A 19964-nucleotide genomic window follows, 5' to 3' on the forward strand; every position below is an offset into this window, starting at 1 on the left:
GGGTAATAATACTAGACACATATAAAAAAAAAGTTGCAACATTGCTAAACATTTGACGATACATAATAAATATATAATACGCATTTTCGCTCAACCAGCCAAACATTATGCAATTTTTTTTTATAATTTCTTTTCTTTTTACAATTATTTTTTATAACGCTTCTTCTAGACACGTTTAAATTAGATACTTCGTGGAAAATACGTTGCACGTGATTGATATTGCCTCGATGTTTTCAAACGGACTTTTTATATATTCCAGTGCGACGAGCCATATGATACGGACAATAAACAAATTTATTTTTCGATTTATTTTTTTTTATATATATTAATAAATAAGTAAGGAAATGAGTTTATATATTATTATCGAGTTTATGTAAATTAGAATTGAATTAATGTTGCGTTGACAACGATCCTTAGAAATTTTATAGACGCGTATTTCGAGAATGATTTTCTTCCAATACATATTAGATATTGGCAAGTAGCACTGTCGTGTCAGCGCTCAAAAAATGTATGCTCATTTAAACTGAGATAAACAAATTGATTTTCTCAGTATAATTGTGCTGCACGCAGCGAGCTCGTGTAAAGCGCCGATAAAAGCTGCCGAATAAAGCATTTAGCAGTTAGTTGTAAGAGATACGAGTACTCAATATATTATCAGTACAATCAAAATATATGTTTTTACGTATATTTTGCAATACGATCTAATAGGAGTTTTCATCGGTCGAACTGAAGCAAGAACAACGAGTACATCAATAGAAATTCGATACTACTGAAAATTAAGCCGATGATATTGTTTTATTTCAATGCTACTATCACAAACGATTTAGTGCAATGTGCGAAATCTCGAAATCTAATTACATCTTAACCACATTAACGTAATAGAAATATATTTATCGTCTGATGTAATCTTCAAAAATAATCGAGTGTGTCTCTATTTTCGTTGATACTATTTTCATATTTCTAATATTTATTTCATTGTTCCATGAAAACAATTTGATTACTTACTATTTTCGACCAAGGGAAACACTATTTTTCTTTTCTTTTCTAACTGTTTGTATCACATACGCTCAGAATACTAATCGAAAATTGATAAAGGGGCACGTACTAACTACATTAGTTAGTATTGTTAGACGAACGGTCAAATAATACTGGAATATTATATTGCAAGCTTTATATTAGCTATACTTAGCGAAGGAAATGTGCATTTCTACAAGCTTAGGATCTTTCGTTTGACATATGCTAATTACATTAGCGTTTTGTACCTGCGTTATTGAAAAGAAAAGGAAAGTTACATTAGTTCTCACGTTAAAACTCACTTATTTCGGCATATAATAATAAAGTTAATTATCAATGTGATCTCGGACGATCTTCTAATCCAGAGCATTTTGTAATGGGCAATTTTTAATCCTCTTACGTATATATGTATAGGTATACATTCATGTATTTAAGTGTATGTATATATATATTTGTTGTATATACTATATACACAAATAAAGGCTTACTTACATGACGATTCGCCTAACAATCCTAACGTGACTAAAAACACGATTGTTGGTCCCTCTACATTTTAGCTTTATCTTGCGTGGCTTATTGTCAGAAGAGCTAGAAGGGTAAAAGAACTAAAAGGATGCTTAAGAGAATGAGATGTATCGAACTTTTCTCAATGTGTACGTGCACTAGCTGATAAACGCTTGAAAATAATTAATTATTAATCATCTGCCTTTTTTTTTTTTGAGATGAGACACAAGACTACACATAACTATCAGATGCTACATGAGTATAACGTTCAAAGGAGTGATAGGGAATGTCATGCGAAAAAATAGTGCTAATAATCAAAAAAACCATGCAAAACACAACAGTTGATAATAATCGTTTAAAGTAGACGGCAATTATGAGAAAAAGAAAGCTTGCATATTCTTTCCATATTGAAAACTTTATTCCTCCATGCACCTGCCTTAAGAATCAAAGTTACCTGTTCAATGTATGTAAATTGTAGAATATCATTGTAGAGGATACACCTGTGTCGGTTAAATTGTATTATATGTATGTATGTGTGTATGTATGTATGATCTTGCGTGTTTTGTAGATGCATGTCCGTTAATATATAAGTTTTATTGTCATGATAGGATTAGAATATATAGCAACGGACATTTTCTAGACATGATGACTGACTGGCCAAATATTTATCCGAAACTTTGTCTGAATAACACCTTTACGACCACTGAGATTTTCCTGCATTTAGAGAAAAATGATGAAAGATTGTAGAAGTCATTATCATGAGAATATATGCTATAAATTTGATTCAAAGTATTCCTCGCAGGAGATGTCAGTTGGATATAACTGCAATCCGAATAATCTAATTGTTAATACAAAACAACGTATGTGTAGATATTTTTAAATTTGATTATATAAATTTTTCTATGTATTAAGCCGACACACATTTTATTAAATCGGGCATACTGTAAATTTGGGCAGTAAAAAAAAAATAGCGCGACTCGGTGTGGGGAACCGAACTTTCGTTGTAGCAACGTGCTGTTTAATTGCGAACTAATTAAATATCTCCAGTATCTACAACCCCCTACAGGATATAAATATAATATCAAGAGTTTTGTTCATTTAATATGCATTTTATACGGGATGTTCACGGATAGGAAAACTATTTTTTTAATCGTTAAAGATGCATCGAAATGTTAAAATTTCTTTTTATAAGTGGTATCGACGTAGAGTTAATATTACAAATTTAAGCTCGACCTGAGTGGTTACTTTATAGAGAAGAATAAAATGAAGGGTATAATCGTACCCAGCTTGCCTCGGGATATTGTTAGAGAGAGTGTAGATGGCACGTTGGAATGTACGTGGCTCCACGGTAAGTAAAATTGCTAGTAGGACCATCAATACAGCAGCTGCTGCGCTCATCCAACAAGCACAGCTCGTCCTACCGGTAGTCTTCGTCCTAGGCTTCGTCTCTATCACACTGCACTGCATGCTCGAGCAAACTGATCGTACCGTACTGTCTGTTTCTGTCACTTAAAGATTATGCCTTTCGTAAATTTCTTTCAAGCTTATGGACTTTTTATAATTACTTTATTTTTTTATTTTTTTTTATTTTTAATTTCACGATGTCTCCCGTTCCATATAATTAGTATGAAGAAACAGCAGGCGAGTAATAATGTCAATCACAACATAACCGATCTTTTCGTTTTTCCCAAAGTTATTGAAAAATTTCTTTGCGAGAGATGAAACAATTATATTATATTAATGAAATATAATTTATTGATTAGACTGAGATACTTATGTTCGTTTGAAAGATATTTAATGAATATTCGATTATGTTTAATGAAATAATGAAAGCTGTTTAATGAAATAGGAATTATTTACTTGTTAAATATCTTTGTTAAATACCTTATGTTTATTAAACAAAAAAGACTGATCAACCTATTCTGAATGAGAAATGAAATGTTCTAATTAACTTGAATACACAGAAAAATGTGAATAGTCGAAATGTAATATAAGTTACTCGAGCGTATTTGCCATTTCATTATACTAATAACAAGAGCACGAAATTGAATGTACAGACACGCCTTATTGCAAGTGAGTTTTCAATGATAATACATTAGCCCCAGAAGCCCCTCATGACAAATTTGTCCATATCGCAGCAAAGACCAACGGTAGGAAGGCAAAATCTTTTTTTCACCGATAACATTTCCAAATAACGAAGCACGTTAATCCGAGCAATACACCGTAGGACGCATATCTTACCCATGATATGTAATATAGGAGCCACACACGTATATAAGTTTGTGATCCTGGTACACAAGCTTTGTTTTTCTTTGCAACCAATCGCAATTTTTTTAGATTTGCACCATACAAATACCGATTACCGGCCCTACACCTCGTACGGTAAAATGCATCAAATTAAAATACACCGTAGAGAGATCTTAATGTCATGCAGTTCCCTTTTAAGACATTGCTGACCAGTGCGCGCACATATACTACTTCAAGATCAGAAATAAAAGTAATAGAAGCGTTGCCACAGGTGTCGCACCAACTAGATTCTCTTCTAAAAAGAATATTGTAACTAACCGAATGATATAACACACGCGATAAGTATTATTATATTATATTATATTTAATCCGAAGAAGAGATCAATATAGAGAAAATGTCGAGACAAACGCCTTTTTAATGATCCGAAGGGATAAACAGTCCAAATATATGCCAGTTACAACTTCATCCCGTAGAAGAGTGAACCGTTGAAATTAGAACGAACTACAAAATACGTAGCTACGTTCCGGTGTTGAATAACAGAGGCCTGTGCGAGATTGCGTGTACATGCGAAATATATAAAAAAGCAAATGAAAAATAAAGCATACCGATATAATAAAATACTCTATGTACGGACGCAATTACGTATCCGAGGTAACTGGTTAGCGGGATTCGTACATTGCTTACTTAGAAGGTTAGCTGTGAGTGCGGTACCTTGGTCGTCCTCCAATGGGGACAGTTCTGCACCTTCGTGCAGTGCTACGTCCGACCCGCTAGAACTGCCCAAAGTACGTCTCTTGCATGGGGATCTTCTTCTTGGCCGAGGTGAACCATCACTATCTGTGTCGCTGTTCAATTCGTGCCGCGAACTATCGTTCTTTGTATAAATGTCACCGTTACCAGAACCAGGTGACGTGTCTAAAGATAGCTGCGTTTCCCATTGCTCCGAATTATTAATGGAGTATTCTGCCGCAGCAGCTTGCGCCCATGTGTCACGTTCATCGCTTTCCGATTTTCCAGCTTTCACGTAACCCCTATCAATTTCGCATTCCGACGTCTTCATGTCCGATGAAAAGAATGGATCATCCGATCGATCATCTCCAGGTCTCATCGATTCTAACATCGATTGACTTAATTTTTCCGAATAAAAGGGCCCAGTAAAATGCCTTATCGTTGTTACTCTTTCTATGAATGTTCCATCTTCATTTGTTTTCATACTTTGACTACTATTGTTACTTGTATTTAATCCTATATTAGTTTGATCTTCGCTAATCTGTCTAAGATCAGGGGAAACTTCGGTGATTCTAGTAGTTTCCCTTTTAACAACTTCCGTAGGATATCCGGAATCTGTTATTTCCATCGTAGTAGTTACCGTTTTAACAGTCTTCAATACTTCATCCATTTGCATGAATTCTTTTAATTTGTCGGGATCGATCGTTTGATCCGAGGAAGACACGATCGTTGTCACCGTAGTATAAGTTTTATCAGAGTCAAATACTTTCGATGGATACATTTCGATGTTTTCCTTCTTCGTCAAATATTCAGTCTCTATAATATCCTTATCTTCGTCGATAGGACGATTGGTATTTAATTGCGACAGAGTCTTATGATCTTTGTCTAACAATTCATCTTTCGTAATACGTACTACATCGGTTGATCTTAACAAAGGAATATGAGATTCCATCTTTGATCGGGTACGAATATCTGATTCTATGGTTTTACTAATTTTGAGATTCTCTTCGTCTTCCATCTGTTTCCTTATTTTCACAGGAATCTTGGATTTAGGGCTGCTTTTTTCTGGAGATTCAGGAGAACGTTCGTATGGTTTCTTTATTTGAAGACCATGTGGTGTTCGTGAAGCGTCTCCAAGATCTAGACGAAAATCAGCTTTGGCGGACGACTTGATGGTGAAATGACGTGGGGCGGGAACAGGTTGCTTTGTTGGAGCAGAAGTAGCATGCCTCTCTACAGTCCCATCAATCTCAGCCGAATCATGCCCTGACCCATCCAAAAGGACATGGACAAGAACAGGAACAAGGACATAAAGCACATTGATACACACTAAGAATTGATCACTTTAATCCAACTTAGGGAGTTGGACTTAAAGATTCAGCGTGTCTGCTTGACATTCATATGCGTGTGTACGCGCATACCCACTAACAGGCGCGCGCGCACACACGCACGCTCACGCGCATTGTTTCCGCATGTACGTGGGTGTGTACGTCGCACTTCTACGGTAAGTTTAGTTAGTATCAATACTGGAACAGGATTAGTTTGTTTATAAAAAAAACACTCATTAAACAGTGTCTAATTGTGACGCTTGAATCTTACTAAAACGGACCATTACAAAGTTTACTCTAAAATATATACGTTTTAATATATTAAACAAAGCTTTTGTAGAGTATTAGAAGATAAGTGATTTTGACTTTATATATAATATAGTTATAATTCATTTGACTAAGCATCTATAAGAAGAGATATTTTAATTATTGTTATATTATATAAGGATATGAAATTCTTTTAATAAATACTTCTAAGAAAAACGAGTTTAAATACTTTAGAATATACAGAGTGTCTTGTAACTGATGGTACAAGCAAACAGGGGTTGATTCTACGTGAAAAACTAAATCAAAAATGTTTAGTTCTTTACGTAGAATCACCTCTTGCTCTCTTGTACCATTAGTTACCTGACAGTCTCTATTATACATTTATGAAATGACTTATTATAAATCATATTTGTTTTTTCAACAGATTACCACTCAATAGATTAATGACCATTTTCTTGTTACATATAAACCACTATAGTATCTAAATTACAGCAATGTGTTATTCAAATTTACATGTATACTCTCTTGGGCAGATACTGGTAAATATTTAGTAAGAAACATGCGCACAGTATCCGTTAGTGTGAAAGCGTCGGCAGGTGCTAACTATGGAAGATAAAGCTAAATATAAATGAGGGCACCAAAATAGAATTTGCTAATACATTGATTTTTGACCTGTGATCTGTGTTCGTGATTATTGCGTTTCTGTTACTTCCACTTTACCTGGTTTTGTCACAGAATATGTTTGTTGAACTAGGTTTTGTGCTCGTCTTGCAGCTTCTTCTGTTACATCTGTAAAACGAGAAATGTTATTTAAATATTGACACATAAATCAAATTAACATTGAAAGCAATGAAGTAACAAAGATTAAATGAATGATGTTTCCCTGCATGGTATACCTTGGTCATGCTTCTCTATAGTTGTGGTGTCCTGTTAATCCAATGAAATAAATTACGGAATAAAGAGTATGTGAATTGTATGTTATATATTATAACGAAAAGAAAAAAAAGAAAAAAAAAATAAGGACTTCCAAATAAAGTCTGTTACACTTAACATATATGAAAAAAATTATTTTATATGATGTGATGTAATAGTTGATAATAATATAACTTATTGTATGGAAAACCTGGAAACATGCATTAAATAAATGTTAAAACAAGAGAAATATAATACGGGCTTCAGCGCAGTAAATAAAAACGCGGAAATTGTTATACTTCTTCACCAATCAAGTATATCTTTCGAACACATTCGTACCCCAAAGTATTATCTTCCGATTAAATATTATGAACTGATACAAATTTCAATGAAAATGTAATTAATCAAATTAGCAATAAGTATATGCGGAAGAATATCATTATTATTATTATTATTATTATTATTATTATTATTATTATTATTATTATTATGATTATGATTATTATTATTATTTAATAACGTGGATAATCTGAAATAATGTAAAAAAGATCATTCCACTCTCCTCTCTATATTTTTTCGTACGAATGTATTACCTATAAATAACAAGTTGGTAACATTAGTGGACTGAAAGTGATTTAGATTAGAAAGTTAGAATTGATTATAAATAATGAAAGTGCACGACTAGTTTGCACGTTTTTGTATAACTATTAAAACTGAAGTTACAGAGAAAAGCAACAACATAATTAATTATGTTACACACAGCTGGAATATAATTTGAATAACGCAATTATTGCAAGATACCTTCGATTCTACTGTCAGTGAACTCGGCGAGACTGGGTGGTGGTGTTGCTGCCGTCCGCACAGACTTTGTTACGACTGTGGTGACGGATTGTCTTGTGTGAGGTTCAAGGTGCTCTGATTCACTAGATATCACAACTACTCTACCTGAACCCAAATTTGTACTTAGCTGTTCAGTTCTGTCATCCGGAGAAGTACTAATACGTTGTGGAATGCGCGAAATCTTTTTCGATCTATCCCGTGATACCAAGTCCTGATCACTGCTAACAATGGAACTAACTGTGGTAATACCAGGTTTGGGATCGAATGTAGATGTTGAAAAACCGTAACCTTCTGGTGTAGAAACTCCTTGTTCAGGAGAAATTATTTTACTACTTATAATCGTGGTCGTTCTACCACCAAATTGTTCATTTATTTTTCGTCTATCTTCAGATTCCCTGGGAAGGAAATAATCCTCAGAAGCAGCGGTAACACTTGTAATTTTGTGTCCAGCATCAGATACTACGGCCTCTGCCTTCGTTTTTGTATCCTTGACAGCATCTACAGTTTTATCTTTCGAATCTTTTCCCATTTTAACTGAACGCGTTGCAGCTTCCTTTGCACGCGCCTCTTCAGCTTCAGCTTCGGCTTTGGTTTCTTCAAAGAATTCTTTCACATCATCTGTGACCTCTCCTACCGCTTGTTTAGCACCCTTAATTATACCAGAGAAAAATCCAGATGTTTTCTCTTTAGCTTTTTTAGTTTCTTTTGCAGCCTTATCTTTTGCTGATTGAGCACTATCTACGACAGCATCAGCTCCAGCAATTGCAGCACCTTTAACGACTTCAGCATCTTTTTTAATTTCCTTAGCTGCAGCATCTTTTGCATCCTTTGTAGTCTCTGCTACACTGTGAGTTGTGGTTTTTATTTTATCTGCAACTTTTTTTCCACCTGAAGTAATACCGTCTCCTGTTGCTGTAATTGCGGAAGCTGCTTTAGTTTTTATATCTTTTACACCATCCGTAGTTTTCTCAGCAATATGTGATACTCCTTCGACTGTTTTATCTTTAACATCTTTTACACCAGTTACTGCTTTATCCGTTAAATCATGTGTCTTACTTTTGACTTCGTCTTTAGCATCTTTAGTGCCCGACACTACTTTCTCTTTGATGTTTTGCGTCGCAGCTACTGTTTTATCCTTTGCGTCTTTAACAGTAGTTACCGTCTTCTCTTTAGCATCTTGAAGTCCAGCAATTGTCTTGTCTTTTGCTTCTGCTAAAGCTTTAGCAGCTCGTGCAGCATCTTCTTTAGCACGTGCCTCTTCTTCCGCTGCTTCGGCTTTCGTCCTGTCCAAAAAGTCTTTGACATCTACAGAAATATCATCGACTGAGTGTTTAGCTCCTTTAAAAACACTTGTGAAAAATCCAGATGTCTTGTCTTTAGCTTTTTTAGCTTCTTTCGCAGTTTTATCTTTAGCTGATTTGGCTGTGTCCACAAGAGTATCAGTGCCAGTGCTTATTGCACCTTTCATAACTTCGGCGTCTTCTTTTAATTCTTTTGCTACTGCATCTTTCGCATGTTTGGCACCATCAGCAACTCCGTGTGCTGCAGTTTCTACCTTAACAGCAGCTGCTTTTCCACCAGAGATTATTTTTTCTCCTGCACCCGTAGCTACTGCTGCTGTTTTTTCTTTTCCATCTTTAATGACTTCTACTGTTTTCTCCGTCATATCCTTTACTTTTTCCTTTGATTTATCTTTTACATCCTTTGCACCAGTTGCTACTTTTTCCGTAACGTCACTCGCTTTACTTGCTGCTTTTCCTGTAGCATCAGTAACAGTGGTCACAATTTTCTCTTTGATATCATGCGTTGTAGTTACAGTTTTATCTTTTGCATCTTTAACACCAGCTACTGTTTTTTCTTTCGCATCTTGCACTTTTTCTACTGTTTTATCTTTTAGATCTTTAACTTCAGTCTTGACTTTATCCTTAGCATCATCTACAGATTTTGCAGCTTTAGCAGCTGCTTCTTTTGCACGCGCTTCTTCTTCTGCAGCTTCGGCTTTAGTTTCATCTAAAAATTCTTTAAAATCACCAGAAACATCTTCTACTGCTTGTTTTGCTCCTTTGAATATACCAGAGAAAAATCCTGATGTTTTCTCTTTAGCTTTCTTTGCTCCTTTTGCTGCTTTATCTTTTGCTGACTGACTATCATCCACAACAGCATCAGCTCCAGCAATAGCAGCATCCTTTAATACTTCAGCATCTTTTTTACCTTCTTTTGTAAGAGCATCTTTTACATCTTTTGCACCTTCTTTAAATTCATGTGCTGTTACTTTTACTTTATCACCAGCTTCCTTTCCATCGGATAAAATTTTTCCTTCCGTCTTAACAACCGCAGAATCTACTTTATCTTTTACGTCTTTTACACCAACTACAACTTTTTCTGTAACATCCTGTAATCCACTAACTGCTCCGTCTTTAGCATCTTTAGTGCTAGAAACTAATTTTCCTTTGACATCTTGCGTTGTAACAATTGTTTTATCCTTTGCATCTTTAACAGCAGATACTGTTTTATCCTTTGCATCTTGCATTTCTGTTACTGTTTTATCCTTTAGTTCTTTAGCACTTTCAGCGATCTTATTTTTCGTATCTTCTAAAGATTTTGCAGTACGTAATGCTTCTTCTTTCGCACGCTCCTCTTCTTCAGCAGCTTCGACTTTCGTCTCTGCCAAAAATTCTTTAACGTCTTCCGAAACTTCTTCAACAGCGTGTTTAGCTCCTTTAATTATGCCCGAAAAGAATCCAGATGTTTTATCTTTCGCTTTTTTGGTTTCTTTTGCAGCTTTATCTTTTGCTGATTGTGCATCACTCGCTACAGCACCAGTAGCGGAGGCAAATGAGTCTTTTACAGCTTCGGCATCTTCTTTCAGTTCTTTCGCTACAGCATCCTTCGCACGCTTCGTTCCATCCGCCACTTCATAAACTGCAGTTTCTACTTTATCAGCTGCTTTCTTTTCTCTAGACTTAATTTTATCTCCTGCATCTGCAACTGTTACAGAGACTTTATCCTTGACATCCTTCAATTCAGTCGCTACTTTTTCCGTAAGACCATGGACTCCTTCAATTGTTATATCCTTTGTACTTTTTACATCGGATACCACTTTACCGGTGATATCTTGCACTCCACTTACAGCTTTGTTACCGACATCTTTAGTATCAGATACAATCTTCTCTTTGACGTCTTTCGCGGTAGCAATAGTTTTATCTTTCGAATCTTTAACAGCGGCTATTGTTTTATCTTTACCATCTTGTAACCCAGCTGCAGTCTTTTCTTTCGCATCTTCTATAAATTTAGCAGCACTAGAAGCAGTTTCTTTAGCACGTGCTTTTTCTTCTTCCGCTTCAGCTTTTGTTTTGTTTAAGAACTCTTGAACATCATCAGAAGCGTCGTCAACTGTGTGCTTAGCTCCCTTAAAGATACCCGAGAAAAATCCTGACGTCTTGTCTTTAGCTTTTTTAGCTTCTTTCGCAGTTTTATCTTTAGCTGATTTGGCTGTGTCCACAAGAGTATCAGCGCCAGTGCTTATTGCACCTTTCATAACTTCGGCGTCTTCTTTTAATTCTTTTGCTACTGCATCTTTCGCATGTTTGGCACCATCAGCAACTCCGTGTGATGCAGTTTCTACCTTAACAGCAGCTGTTTTTCCACCAGAGATTATTTTTTCTCCTGCATCCGTAACTACTGCTGCTGTTTTTTCTTTTCCATCTTTAATGACTTCTACTGTTTTCTCCGTCATATCCTTTACTTTTTCCTTTGATTTATCTTTTACATCCTTTGCACCAGTTGCTACTTTTTCCGTAACGTCACTCGCTTTACTTGCTGCTTTTCCTGTAGCATCAGTAACAGTGGTCACAATTTTCTCTTTGATATCATGCGTTGTAGTTACAGTTTTATCTTTTGCATCTTTAACACCAGCTACTGTTTTTTCTTTCGCATCTTGCACTTTTTCTACTGTTTTATCTTTTAGATCTTTAACTTCAGTCTTGACTTTATCCTTAGCATCATCTACAGATTTTGCAGCTTTAGCAGCTGCTTCTTTTGCACGTGCCTCTTCTTCGGCAGCTTCGGCTTTAGTTTCATCTAAAAATTCTTTGAAATCACTAGAGACATCTTCTACTGCGTGCTTAGCTCCCTTTAGAATACCCGAGAAGAAGCCAGTTGCCTTGTCTTTCGATTTCTTCGTTTCTTTTGCGGCCTTATCCGTTGTTGATTGAGCACCGTCTATAACAGTATCAGCACCAGTAATAATAGCACCCTTTAAGACTTCTGCATCTTTTTTCAATTCTTTTTCTAGACCATCCTTAGCATCTTTAGCATCATCTGCAACCTTTTCTGCTGCTTTATCAACTTTATCAGCAGTCGTTTTTGTACCAGAAATTATTTTATCTTTTACTTCTGTTGCTGCAAGAGTAGATTTATCTTTGATATCCTTCATGCCTGCAGTTGTTTTTTCTGTAACATCTTGTACTGCTTCAATTGTCTTTCCTTTTGCTTCCTTCACGTCAGTAACTGCTGCATGTGTAACATCACTTGCTTTACTTACTGCTTTGTCTTTAGCATCTTTAGTGCTCGACACTACTTTATCTTTGATGTCTTGCGTCGCAGCTACTGTTTTGTCTTTTACGTCTTTAACAGCAGCTACTGTCTTTTCTTTAGCATCTTGAGCACCAGCTATTGTCTTGTCTTTTGCTTCTGCTAAAGCTTTAGCAGCTCGTGCAGCATCTTCTTTAGCACGTGCCTCTTCTTCTGCAGCTTCAGCTTTCGTCTTATCCAAAAACTCCTTAACATCTGCGGAAACATCTTCAGCTGAGTGCTTCGCTCCTTTAAAAATACCCGAGAAAAATCCAGATGTCTTGTCTTTAGCTTTTTTAGCTTCTTTCGCAGTTTTATCTTTAGCTGATTTAGCTGTGTCCACAAGAGTATCTGCGCCAGTGCTTATTGCACCTTTCACAGCTTCGGCATCTTCTTTCAATTCTTTCGCTACTGCATCTTTCGCATCTTTTGCTTTTTCCGAAATTCCGTGAGTTGTAGTTTCTACTTTTTCGGTAACTTTTTTACCGCTAGATACAATTGTGTCTCCAGCTACTGTTGCTGCTTTAACAGTTTTATCTTTGACGTCTTTTATACCGGTCGCTGTTTTATCCGTTACATCTTTTACACCCTCAATTGTCTTTTCTTTTGCATCCCTCATATCAATTGCTGCCTCATGCGTGATGTCATGTACTTTACTTACTGCTTTGTCTTTAACATCTTTAGCTCCAGAAACTACTTTATCTTTGACATCTAAAGTTGTAGCTACTGTTTTATCCTTTGCATCTTTAAGAGTGTCTACTGTCTTCTCTTTAGCATCGTGTACTCCTGTTACTGTTTTATCTTTCAGATCTTTAAACTCATCTGCGATCTTATCTTTCGTATCAGTTGCAGATTTAGTAGCTTCTGAAGCAGCTTTCTTTCCACGTTCTTTTTCTTCATCTGCTTCGGCTTTTGTATCTTCAATAAATTCTTTCACATTTTCAGAAGCATCGTCAACAGCGTGCTTAGCACCTTTGAATATTCCAGATAAAAATCCAGACGTTTTTTCTTTAGCTTTTTTGGTTTCTTTTGCAGCCTTATCTTTTGCTGATTGAGCACTGTCTACAACAGCATCAGCTCCAGAAATTGCAGCACCTTTAACGATTTCAGCATCTTTTTTAATTTCCTTCGCTGCAGCATCTTTTGCATCCTTTGTAGTCTCTGTTACACTGTCAGTTGTCGTTTTTATTTTATCTGCAACTTTTTTCCCACCTGAAGTAATACCGTCTCCTGTTGCTGTAATTGCAGAAGCTGCTTTAGTTTTTATATCTTTTACACCATCCGTAGTTTTCTCAGCAATATGTGATACTCCTTCGACTGTTTTATCTTTAACATCTTTTACACCAGTTACTGCTTTATCCGTTAAATCATGTGCTTTACTTTTGACTTCGTCTTTAGCATCTTTAGTGCCCGACACTACTTTCTCTTTGATGTCTTGCGTCGCAGCTACTGTTTTGTCTTTTGCATCTTTAACAGTGGTTACTGTCTTCTCTTTAGCATCTTGAAGTCCAGCAATTGTCTTGTCTTTTGCTTCTGCTAAAGCTTTAGCAGCTTTCGCAGCATCTTCTTTAGCACGTGCCTCTTCTTCTGCAGCTTCGGCTTTTGTCTTGTCCAAAAATTCCTTAACATCTGCAGAAACATCTTCAGCTGAGTGCTTCGATCCTTTAAAAATACCCGAGAAAAATCCAGATGTCTTATCTTTAGCTTTTTTAGCTTCTTTCGCAGTTTTATCTTTAGCTGATTTAGCTGTGTCCACAAGAGTATCAGCGCCAGTGCTTATTGCACCTTTCATAACTTCGGCGTCTTCTTTTAATTCTTTTGCTACTGCATCTTTCGCATGTTTGGCACCATCAGCAACACCGTGTGCTGCAGTTTCTACCTTAACAGCAGCTGCTTTTCCACCAGAGATTATTTTTTCTCCTGCATCCGTAGCTACTGCTGCTGTTTTTTCTTTTCCATCTTTAATGACTTCTACTGTTTTCTCCGTCATATCCTTTACTTTTTCCTTAGATTTATCTTTTACATCCTTTGCACCAGTTGCTACTTTTTCCGTAACGTCACTCGCTTTACTTGCTGCTTTTCCTGTAGCATCTGTAACACTGGTCACAATTTTCTCTTTGATATCTTGGGTTGTCGTTACAGTTTTATCTTTTGCATCTTTAACACTAGCTACAGTTTTTTCCTTCGCATCTTGTACTCCTTCGACTGTTTTATCTTTTATATCTTTAATTCCTGCAACAGCCTTGTCCTTTACATCATCGACGGATTTTGCGGCACGTGACGCAGCTTCTTTCGCACGTGCTTTTTCTTCTTCGGCTTCATCTTTAGTCTTATCCAAAAACTGTTGAACATCATCGGAAGCATCATCAACCGAGCTCTTCGATCCCCAGAAAATACTTGAGAAAAATCCAGATGTTTTATCTTTAGCTTTTTTAACTTCTTTCTCAGATTTGTCTTTCGCCGACTGGGCAGCGTCTACAACAGTATCAACACCAGTGGAAATTGTACCTTTCACAGCTGCGGCATCTTCTTTCAATTCTTTTGCTGCTGCATCTTTCGCATGTTTAGCACCATCAGCAACATCGTGTGCTGCAGTTTCTACTTTAACAGCAGCTGCTTTCCCACCAGAAATAATTTTTTCGCCTGCAACCGTAGCTGCAGCAGCTGTTTTTTCTTTTCCATCTTTGATTACTTCTACTGTTTTCTCCGTCACATCCTTTACTTTTTCCTTTGATTTATCTTTTACATCCTTTGCACCAGTTGCTACTTTTTCCGTAACGTCACTTGCTTTACTTGCTGCTTTTCCTGTAGCATCTGTAACACTGGTCACAATTTTCTCTTTGATATCTTGCGTTGTCTTTACAGTTTTATCTTTTGCATCTTTAACACCAGCAACAGTTTTTTCTTTCGCATCTTTAACAGTGGCTACTGTTTTTTCTTTAGCATCTTGAGCACTAGCTATTGTCTTGTCTTTTGCTTCTGCTAAAGCTTTAGCAGCTTTCGCAGCATCTTCTTTAGCACGAGCCTCTTCTTCTGCAGCTTCGGCTTTCGTCTTATCCAAAAACTCTTTAACATCTGCAGAAACATCTTCAGCTGAGTGCTTGGCTCCTTTAAAAATACCCGAGAAAAATCCAGATGTCTTGTCTTTAGCTTTTTTAGCTTCTTTCGCAGTTTTATCTTTAGCTGATTTAGCTGTGTCCACAAGAGTATCAGCGCCAGTGCTTATTGCACCTTTCACAGCTTCAGCATCTTCTTTCAATTCTTTTGCTGCTGCATCTTTTGCGTGTTTGGCACCATCAGCAACTTCGTGTGCTGCAGTTTCTACCTTAGCAGCAGCTGCTTTTCCACCAGAGATTATTTTTTCCCCTGCATCTGTAGCTGCAGCAGCTGTTTTTTCTTTTCCATCTTTTATTACTTCTACTGTTTTCTCCGTCACATCCTTTACTTTTTCCTTTGATTTATCTTTTACATCCTTTGCACCAGTTGCTACTTTTTCCGTAACGTCACTCGCTTTACTTGCTGCTTTTCCTGTAGCATCTGTAACACTGGTCACAATTTTCTCTTTGATATCTTGCGTTGTAGTTACAGTTTTATCTTTTGCATCTTTAACACCAGCTACTGTTTTTTCTTTCGCATCTTGCACTTTTTCTACTGTTTTATCTTTTAGATCTTTAACTTCAGTCTTGGCTTTATCCTTAGCATCATCTACAGATTTTGCAGCTTTAGTAGCTGCTTCTTTTGCACGTGCCTCTTCTTCAGCAGCTTCTGCTTTAGTTTCATCTAAAAATTCTTTGAAATCACCAGAGACATCTTCTACCGCATGTTTGGCTCCTTTGAATATTCCCGAGAAGAATCCAGACGTTTTTTCTTTAGCTTTCTTCGTTTCTTTTGCAGCCTTATCTTTTCCCGATTGAGTGGCATCCACAACAGCTCCAGCACCTGTGGTAACTACTCCCTTTACAGCTTTAGCATCTTCTTTTAGTTCTTTTGCTGCAGCATCTTTTGCGTCTTTTGCACTATCCGAAACTCCGCGAGCTGTGGTTTCTATTTTATCAGCGGCTGTCTTTCCACTAGAAACAATTTTGTCTTTTACTTCTGCAACAACTGAAGCACTTTTATCTTCAACATCTTTTACACCAGCTGCTGTTTTCTTGGTGAGGTCTTTGACTTCTTTCTCTGTTTTGTCTTTTACATCCTTTACTCCAGCTACTACTTTCTCGGAGACATCCTGTGCTCCAGTTACTGTTTTGTCTCTCGTATCTTTTGTGATGGTCACTAGTTTTTCCTTGGTCTCCTGTGTCACTGCAACAGTCTTATCTTTAGTATCTTTTACACCAGCAGTTGTTTTCTCCTTTGCATCGTCTACTTTTGCTACTGTCTTATCTTTCAGATCTTTAACGCCAGCCACAAGTTTATCCTTTGCATCATCGGTAGCTTTTACAGCTTGTGCAGCTGCTTCTTTTGCACCAGCCTCTTTCTCCGCTACCTCGGTTTTCGTTTCTTCTACGAAATCTTTAACATCATCGGATACGTCTTCAACCGTTTGCTTAGTTCCCTTGAAAATACCCGAGAAAAATCCCGATGTTTTGTCCTTTGCCTTTTTGCTTTCTTTTGCAACTTTATCTTTCGCTGATTGTGCACCATCCACAACAGCACCAGCACCAGCAGTAAGCGCATCTTTAACAGCTTTAGTATCTTCTTTCAGTTCTTTTGCTGCAGCATCTTTTACATCCTTTATACCGTTAACAACTTTTTGAGCTGTGGTATCTGCTTTATCACTAGGTACCTTTTCGATTGGTGGAGTTTGTTCTTTAGTCTTATCATCTTGACTTTGTGGTGAAATTATATGCGATTGTTGATAACCACTGATAAGCCCAGCGGTATTTCGCGTATCTTCCAAAAACTTGGCTGTTGTTTCTTTGAAATCACTTTGCGGTACTTCAGGTGGCAAACTTTTTTCTTTGGATTTACTTCGGGAGCCACGTTGCAATCTGGGACTTCTGAACATTCCAAAAATTCCACCACTTTTCTCTTTGCTACCTTCATCTCCTGATCCAGATTCCTGGCTCTCTTCTTCCTTTTGGATCGATGGTTTGCTCGACCGTTCCATAGTTTTGACGTCTGCATTATAAGAATCTTCATCTGTGCTTTCAAACGATCTCTCCTTCGAAGTGCTACGATCTCTCGATCTCTTTTTAGACTTAAGTTTAGGACTTTTAAATATACCAAAGAAGTTACCTTTCTCCTTGCTCTCTTCTGTAGTTTCTTTATCAGTTTTTTTATCTGGCGATAAAGTTTGTTCAGGTGTAAATTTATCCGTTACATCGTACGAATGTCTACTAACTTTGTCTACCGGTACATCAAAGCTATCGTAAGTAGGAGCACTGAAAGTAGCTACTGGACTTGTTGCAATAGGTTTTTTATCATCCGTCTTGTAACTCGTATAAATAGCATCCTCGTCAGCAACTTTACGCGTTTCCTCGAGGAATTTTTCAGTCGTAGATTTAAGCTCCTCGTCGCTATAATCAACCGACGAATCTTTTACTACTTTACTTGTTTTTTTATCTTTCAATTTCGGACTTCTAAATATACCGAATATACCACCGCGTTCTTTACCAGTCGTACCTGTCTCGCTATCATCTTTATCTTCTTTCTTCGGTGATTCCTTAGTGTCGGATTTAGGAATATTTTCCTGTTTAATCGGACTACTCTTTGACGTTATTTCGAGATTTTTGTTATCTTCTCGCTCGATCTTTTTACCTATTCCATCAACAGAATCTATTGTCTGATCTGGTTTCATCGTTGACGTTCCATTAACCTGTTCTTTTTTCGTTCCTACAGTCGTAATTTTTTCTTTAACTCCTGACACTACTTGTGGCTTAGTACGAACTTCGATTGACGATTTGTCCTTTTTATCTTCTACGGGAACTGTTACTGATCCATTTTTTTCGGTTGATTCTGGTAATGCATGTAAGATAGCAGCAGTATTTTTAGCATCTTCCAATAAATTTATAGTTGTTAGTTTGATGTCAGATAAGACAGTTACTGTCTCTTTCTTTGATGGAGATGTTTTATCGTGAGGTGTAGTTACAGGTTTTGATACTGTCTCAGATACCGGGAGAGTTTTGTTTTCCTCATCCCCGCTATCAAAAGACGTCTCTTTCGAATCTTTGGATTTTCCTTTTTTCAATTTGGGACTTTTAAAAATACCCGAAAATATACCACCGCTTTTATCCTTCACCTTTGTCGACGTATCTGTTGTTTCTTCTTCGAGATTCTTTGTAGGATATTGTGCATCGTATACATCCTTATACGCGGATTGACGTTTATCGGTAATTGATTTTCCATCTTGTTCCACTTTACTTTTAATCGGAACATCAGTTTCGATTTTGGTTTTCACTTCTGTCGTTTTAATTTTAATATCGGTATCTTTCGCAGGTTGCGATGCCCCTTTGATATCACCTAGCGACAACTTTTCATCAACTTCTTTACCTTCCTTGGACATCTTCTCCTTTTCGCTAACTTCTGCTTTACTATGAGGTAAGATGACAGAATCTGTGGAAGTTACTGTAACTATCGGGGGTTTGATATCTTTTATAACGGTAATCTGTCTAACAACTGGTTGTTCTACTACTGTATCCTTCTTTAAAATGCCCGCTTGTTTTGGGATAGGAATTTGCTTTTTAGGATCCCTTTTCCCACCGTGTGCTCGTTCTTGTTTGATTATAAGTGGTTCTATGTCGTCTCTAACTTTTGGTTGTAGAATAATACCTAACTCAGCATCCCTAAATAGATCTGAACTTTGAACTATCTCTTTGTTAATTGATGTTTGCCCTACAGCACCTCTCACCTTCTCACTGTCCCGCATATCATCATAAACCACCGACCACCCTTCCTTCGCTAACTTCTCCTTTTCTTTCTCTGCATCAGCTATTACACCTGTTAATTAAGTATTATATATTTTAGCCATCTGTAAACGTAACATATTAAAGGGAACACATTTTATTCGTTCATATTGCGTCATCATTAGTGTAAGCCGGCTCGTTCGTCATTGTTCTTTGATTGGAGCAGAGGTTAGATTGCCGCGTGGATTGTGCGTAGAGTGTATGTGCTGTGGAGCAGCCATCCTTCAACTAATAACAGTACATTAACTACTACTTCTCAATGAATAATTAATTATTCATTACTCATCATTTCTGATATAATAAATACCTATGCATTCTTGTATGATCGATAAATGTAAATGTACGATGTAATAACCATTGTGTTTTGTGTATTTTTGTAAAAAGTATCATTATACTCTTCGATGCTAAATAAAACACATATAAATATTATTAAACTCGGGATTATTCGTTTACTAAACGATCATTTGTTACTTTAAACTTTAACAATGCTATTATCTACTTGATTTTGCATCTACTATTACTTTATACTAATATATAAATAACTATATCTATTTATTATAATAATCTATAAAGACGGCTGCTCCGTGTGCCCACACAACAAGGCCACACACACATTTTGACTGTTCATGCATCGCCAAATAATTG

General features: G+C 36.7%; 1 protein-coding gene across 21 annotated transcripts in view; it reads right to left on the reverse strand.

Annotated features, from left to right (window-relative positions):
- Nucleotides 1-19964, reverse strand: part of LOC122526225 (ankyrin-3-like) — a 71915-nt gene that overhangs the window by 3169 nt on the left and 48782 nt on the right. For 14 of the 21 annotated variants that reach the window (XR_006305996.1, XR_006306003.1, XR_006306002.1 and 11 more), the window contains 4 exons: nucleotides 7804-19353; nucleotides 6811-6879; nucleotides 4478-5761; nucleotides 2801-3026 (listed from right to left, as the gene is read on the reverse strand). Coding sequence is in view for 5 of the 21 variants with exons in the window: in XM_043649498.1 (XP_043505433.1) it covers nucleotides 2801-3026; nucleotides 4478-5761; nucleotides 6811-6879; nucleotides 7804-19353 (13129 nt within the window). In the remaining 16 variants the exon portion in view is untranslated. Of the gene's footprint in view, nucleotides 1-2800; nucleotides 3027-4450; nucleotides 5762-6810; nucleotides 6880-7803; nucleotides 19354-19964 lie in introns of all 21 variants that reach the window. The other 7 variants (XR_006306006.1, XR_006306004.1, XM_043649497.1 and 4 more) reach the window with 7 other exon arrangements.

The sequence above is a fragment of the Polistes fuscatus genome, unplaced genomic scaffold (assembly GCF_010416935.1).
Source record: "Polistes fuscatus isolate 324 unplaced genomic scaffold, CU_Pfus_HIC Scaffold11, whole genome shotgun sequence".
Taxonomy (NCBI): domain Eukaryota; kingdom Metazoa; phylum Arthropoda; class Insecta; order Hymenoptera; family Vespidae; genus Polistes; species Polistes fuscatus.